The sequence below is a fragment of the Zea mays genome, chromosome 4, assembly GCF_902167145.1.
Source record: "Zea mays cultivar B73 chromosome 4, Zm-B73-REFERENCE-NAM-5.0, whole genome shotgun sequence".
NCBI lineage: Eukaryota > Viridiplantae > Streptophyta > Magnoliopsida > Poales > Poaceae > Zea > Zea mays.
In genome coordinates, this window is record NC_050099.1 from 6,329,696 (window position 1) to 6,335,775 (window position 6,080).

A 6,080-nucleotide genomic window follows, 5' to 3' on the forward strand; every position below is an offset into this window, starting at 1 on the left:
TAAAACCATTGCGATACAACAAAAAAAATATATATATTCAGACTGCGTAGACACATCTGAACATATTCTGACCTCTACAAATGGAAGGAGAATTCAGCAACGAGTTCCTATCCAAGGTACAAACCTCCAAACCTTACTAGTGAGAAAACATCACACATGTTCAGTCTTGTTACCCTGATTCGCACAATGATCTAAAACAAAACAACCGCAAAAGCAGCAGGGGTTGTCTTGTTCCACGCTCCATGTCCACCGATCATGTGCTGCGGACTGCCAAACACTCAGCTTTTCAGCCAGCTTCTATAAAATTCGTTTGGATAAAAAACATTCAAAATCAACATAAACATATAATCAGTTGAGTCGTCGCAATAGTAGTAATCCGTCACTTTATAGATCCTGAGCCCCATGGACAACTTTATCTTTCTCCGCACGTAATTCTAATGATACTCAGATTCTCTACACAGCTAGATTCTCGGAAAAGCTGGTCAGAAAAAAGCTGAACCAAACAGACCCCATGCTCTCTCAGCGGACAAGGCCTCCGCTCCGTGCCTTCTCCCTCCCTACAGATTTCCAGCACCCAGAAACTAACTACCCTTCAGTGTAGCACAACTGCAAACAAACACCGGGGGGGCCTCGCTCGCGTGTTCCGCCATTTGATGATTGCCGCGTCCGATTCCAAATTCCCGACTCCACTCGCGCCATGTCTGGACACTGTTCCAGCGCGCCTACGGGCGGTCACCGTCCAGAGCCGCTGTCACCTTTTTGGTTGCACAATCTGCCAAGCACATACATTGCTCCCTTCTGTAGTTTGTCGCGCCACCAGGACCTGGGCTACACACGCGGCGGCTGGCCGTTCAGGGCACAGGCGGCCGCCGCCGCCGTTGAGGAACTCTTGTCAGCAGCGGCCCCCCACACATCGAAACCCGTGTTCGCTAGGACGCCCTCGTGGGCGATCCTTGCGTCCTGGAATGGCCCCGCGCATTTTGCCTTCGCGAACTTAGCGCAGGCCTCCCTCGCCGCCTCCAGGCAGGCGGCCATCTCGCGCTCCTCGCATCTCGACCTCTCCTCGTAGTCCGTCGGAGGAGCAGCAGCTACAACTACAAGTAAGCGTTTCCACCAGGGTGGCTTGCACTTGCGTGATGCGCTGACTGAGCACCCTGACCTTGCACCGGCCTGCAAAAGACATGTGTACCGGCATCATGTTATTGCATTTTTCTTACCCCCCCCCCCCCCCTCCTTGAACGAAAAAAAAACACATCTTTGCTATAAAAAACACATCTTTGGAGTAATAGGGACATTGTCAACCCAAATCATCACAATAAAGCAAAGCAAACATAGTCTGATGTAATAGGACATTTTGTCAACCCCAACCATTCAACAACTCCAGTAGCCAGGATCTGGTTGTCTACTATCATACAGAAGGGATCACTAAAACCCTATACAATATGTTCTAAGTGTGACCTGTGCTTCTTCCCCACGTGTTTAACCACACTCTGTTCTTCAGCCTAGACACTACTAAAAAGTATTGGATGTAGCTATTGGTATAACAAGTGGGTTTTTTGACATGTGTACTGTGGAGCAGTGTCAACCACGACACTAAAGGTAAGTAGTCATGAGCTGGTTTGCTCTCTTCAATGTATGCAGCTGCTATACTTATTGGCTGGCAGAGCTTAAGCCAGCCAACTCGGCCAGCTGCAATGGCAAATCAAATCCCTTCAGCACATTAGGCAGGACAGAACAAGATTTATTTAAAAAAAAGAGGGGAAGGGGCTCTGTCTCAGCGATGGCTGATAAAATCGATGATCGATACTATTTGAGATAGAAACATCAAGTACAAATAGGTTTTCCCTAGAAGAAGAGAACATAAGTTGCACATGCTTGAGAAGCTACATGAAGAACAAAAGAAAAAACATAACTCGTCTGATTAAAAGCACGTATTATCTTTTTGCGAGCAGAACCATCTACAATGTACTCTAATTAATGTTGTTGCTGTTTTCCCATAAAAGCAGGAGAGCGCTAGCGTCCAGTTAATCAGGCAACAACTAATCAACGTGAGACGAAGTCAACTGTGGCTTCGCTCAATGTGTAAAAGCATGATACTTGAAACAGCTAGGATGAAGCAAAAAAAAACTAGATTGGAAGAAAGCAAATAGAAATGGGGCATGAAAGGACAAGAACACGTACACCTGAATAAGCTAAAGCGCTCGACTTATCTGCGTTTACCGACTACTACATAACCGGCATGCTTGAGAAGCTACATGAAAAACAAGAGAAAAAACATAACTCATCTGATTAAAAGCACGTATTATCTTTTTGCGAGCAGAACCATCTACAATGTACTCTAGTTAATGTTGTTGCTGTTTTCCCATAAAAGCAGGAGAGCGCTAGCGTCCAGTTAATCAGGCAACAACTAATCAACGTGAGACGAAGTCAACTGTGGCTTCGTTCAACGTGTAAAAGCATGATACTTGAAACAGCTAGGATGAAGCAAACAAAAAAACATTGGAAGAAAGCAAATAAAAATGGGGCATGGAAGGACAAGAACGAGTACACTTGAATAAGCTAAAGGACTCGGCTTATCTACGTTTACCGACTACTACATAACCGCCATTCCACACAGAAGGCATCGCGACTATATAGCACGGTCCACCCTGACCACTGGAATTCAGATGCCAGGAGGTGATTTGTACTCTTTGCCCCCAACTGGGGTGAAACTGGAAACAGCATTTTCAAAAAGGAAACAAATATAAATGCCACATTGAAAGTCCAGTGGTTATGTGGGCATTGTCAACCCTAACCATTCGGGTTTCCACAAAGAACACATCGTCACAAAGTAAAAAAAAACATAAGTGAAACAAACATAGTCCGGCGATTATGGGGGCATTGTCAACCCTAACCACTGAGCTCCAGTAGCCAGGAGCTGGTTTGCCCTCCTTGATATTTGCAGCTGCTAAACTTACTGCCTTGCATGACTACCGCGAGGCACCTCGGCCAGCTGCAACAACAACAACAACAACATGATCACAATTGACATGTGGTGTCCAGCATTCGTACGTGCTGACGCGCTAAGACACCGGAAAGATCTAAGATAAACGCTGGATCTATCCCAATCCTACTCGCGTGGCTGCATTCTCAGGCCAGGCCACTCATGACCTCGCATTGCTCCCACGCTTTCCCGAAAATTTCATCACTTTGCCAACACAGGAACGACCTGAGACGTGAGAAGACGGGGGATTACCTCGCACTGGGAGACGAGGCTGGCCTCGGCGGCCTCCCAGGCGGCTCGCCAGCTCGCGGCGTCGCGGAAGGCGAGGACGGGGCCCTCGCCGCTAGATGCTGGGGAGGGGACTGGCGCCCGGAGGAGAGGGAGCGGCGGGTCGAAGCGCACCACGGTGGCCTCCGCGGAATAGTCCTCCGCCGAGTCGTCGGCGTTGCCGGCGAAGGCCATTGAGAATCGCCGACGGGCGGCGGGAGGTGTCAGGTGTGGGGGATGGTGACTAGGGTTTGCCTTTTGAGTCCGCTGGATTGGGCCTGGGAACGAGGATTCATTACCGGGCCGGGCCCTTCATATTTGGTCTCTGTCCTTGAAACCCTCTGGATTCATTCCGCCGCAGCCGGCAGCGGCGCGCCGTGTGCTGACGCGGCCGCATTTTCGGGTTGGGGTCTTTGCAGGACGGAGTATGACCGTCGCGGCCGGCGAGCTCGAAGACGAAGACGGCGTGCGCGGGCGGAGCCGTGGCCCGTGTCGTCAGAGCAGGAGCGGGAGCGGGTGGCGGAGCGTGGGCGCCGCTCGCCCTGGGTGTTCAGCAGCCGAGACGTCGCTGTTGCTGCCGCGCCCAAGCCGCCCGCGGACCCGAGCAGCGGGCGCCGGGCCGAGGACGAGGTGCAGCTGGCCGCCGGTGCGCGGCGCGGGAACGCGACCGCGGCGCGCTTGAAGCTCAGGCTGCGCAGGCTTTGCGCGTAGGGCGGTTCTCGTCGGAGCGGCGGCGGCGGCGACGGCTACACGGCAGCTCTCTCCCTAACCCTAGCTTTGTATACCATGATGAATTGAGAATTTTGCAAACATGACACGGCTACGGCGGGCTTCAAACTTTTGGCACCGCCGTCGTGGCAATTGAAAGTGTGGCATTGAAATCTCTCTCGAATTGTAAATTTGGCATCGAGCGCGCTTAATGGTGTTTAGCCCTTGTGCAGTGCTCGTGCTGCCCTCGCGCCGTTAGAAACTTGCCGCCGTCTTCCTCTTCTACCGTCGCCCGTGAAGCTCCCGTATGCCATTCTCTCTGTGTCCTCTCCTCCTCATTCTCGCCCTAGTCGTCGTCTTGCTCGCTCGAACTCTGCTCGCCCTAGCCGTCGTCTTCCTCGAGCTGCTCTCTTTGTCTCCGCGCACTGGGCCCTGTCCTTCTCCAGATCCTCTCGTATTCCATTCTCCCTGTCTCCTCTCCTCCTTATTCTCGCCCTGGCCGTCGTCTTCCTCGAGCTGCTCTGTTCGTCTCCGCGCACTGGGTGCATTCGTGCCCTGTCCTTATCCGGATCTCGCCCTTCCCTGCCTCGCCGGTTCCTACGCTCGTGGTCCATTGCCGACCTCCGACGCTGGTGAGCTTTCCTTCTTCTGTAACCCTAGGGTTTGCAGATTAAGAAGCCGGCATGGATTCTGCCGCCGAGCTTTGTGCCCAGAAGTTGTCCTTGGCGGCTGTTGTAGCCCGTGACACACTGAATGCTTCTGTTGCCGCGAGTATTGTTGCTGGTGATTATTGCGCCACATTTTCGTTAGGTAACAATGTGGTTTCTACTCTTGATGTTCTTGAATTCGCTGTGGCGGCGGAAAATAGTGCTTTGCGTTCTTACAAACAGGCGAGTGCAGCCGTCGATTGTGCTAAGGAGACAGTGGCCAAATATTCTGAGGTTTGTATTCTTAAACTTATACTGTGCCCTGTGATTGAATTGTGAAGTGAGAAATGTGAAGTGAGGAAATGCTTAGCCCTGTGATGAATTCTTTGAAAATACTCAGCTGAATACTACACTTGTTGTTTTTATGCGATGAAATTTGTGAGGGCTATGGCTGTTTCAGCCTGTTTGATGTTGTTTCATTGAATAATTTGACCTGAGGCTTGTGCTAATTTGAGATTATCAGGTTGCTTAGCCCTGTGATGTTTTCTTTGAAAATAGTGAACTGTATACTACACTTGTTCTTTTTATGTTCAAAAAATACTGAGGGCTATGGCTGTTTCAGCCTGTTTGATGTTGTTTCATTGAAAAAATTGACCTGAGGCTTGTGTTAATGGAAGATGATCAACTTGATTAACCCTGTGAGGGTTTTTTTTTGAAATTAGTTAACTGTATACTACACACTTGTTCTTTTTATTCTCAAAAATGACTGAGGGCTATGGCTGTTTTAGCCTGTTTGATGTTGTGTCATGTTTGCAAAATTCTCCAGTTCAATTAACATTGGTTGTTGCCCTATGATGTTTCCATAGCAGTAACTGAGGGCATATGATCTTTCAATAAATATTGTGGCAGTATTATTGATATTGGTTGTTTTCAGCCTCTTTGCTGGTTTCCAAAGATGACCCTGAACCCTCAGTTAACTTTGGTAGTATTACTGGTATGGATGTTTTCAGCCTGTTTTTCCAGTTGAGTTCAAATTAGTAGTTGCCCTATGATGTTTCTTGATACTTTAGAACTGCCTAGTACATATGATGATTTTAAAAAAAACTGAGGGCTGTCCATATGTGGTTCATATTAGTAGTTGCCATGTGTCAGCCAGTTTGGTTCAGTTCATGGTATGTGGTTCATTGTTCAGTTGTTAGTTCATATTCGACTACTTGCGCATATGGCTCTCCATATTCTAATGTTAATTTTGTTTTCAGGTGAACCGAAAACTAGCGCAAGCACTCAGATATGCCATGTCTCAAATGAGTGATACGGCTAAGAAACTTCAAGATACTGCCTCTTTGTGCTACACAAATGAAGAAGTTGTAGACGGTTTCAAGCTGACTCAAGTAGCTCGTTCAATGGACGAGTTAGCTGAAATGCTTGAAGTAACTGCAATTGACTGCCAGGTCTCGATGATGGATCCAACTACT

At 48.9% G+C, this 6,080-nt stretch overlaps 1 protein-coding gene across 1 annotated transcript; it reads right to left on the reverse strand.

Moving 5' to 3' along the window:
• Positions 1-494: 494 nt before the first annotated feature.
• On the reverse strand, positions 495-3,484 carry LOC100275481 (uncharacterized). Its single transcript, NM_001366516.1, has 2 exons — positions 3,236-3,484; positions 495-1,170 (listed from the first exon to the last, which is right to left on the reverse strand). Exons 1-2 carry the CDS (start codon positions 3,443-3,445, stop codon positions 829-831), a joined length of 552 nt encoding a protein of 183 aa, NP_001353445.1. The 5' UTR covers positions 3,446-3,484; the 3' UTR covers positions 495-828.
• Positions 3,485-6,080: the final 2,596 nt, after the last annotated feature.

Excerpts from the sequence above, each read along its gene's own strand:
- LOC100275481 (NM_001366516.1), bottom strand. The coding sequence starts at position 3,445 with ATGGCCTTCGCCGGCAACGCCGACGACTCGGCGGAGGACTATTCCGCG. Across the intron at positions 1,171-3,235 it reads GCCTCGTCTCCCAGTGCGAG|GCCGGTGCAAGGTCAGGGTG; the intron begins GTAATCCCCCGT and ends TGTCTTTTGCAG.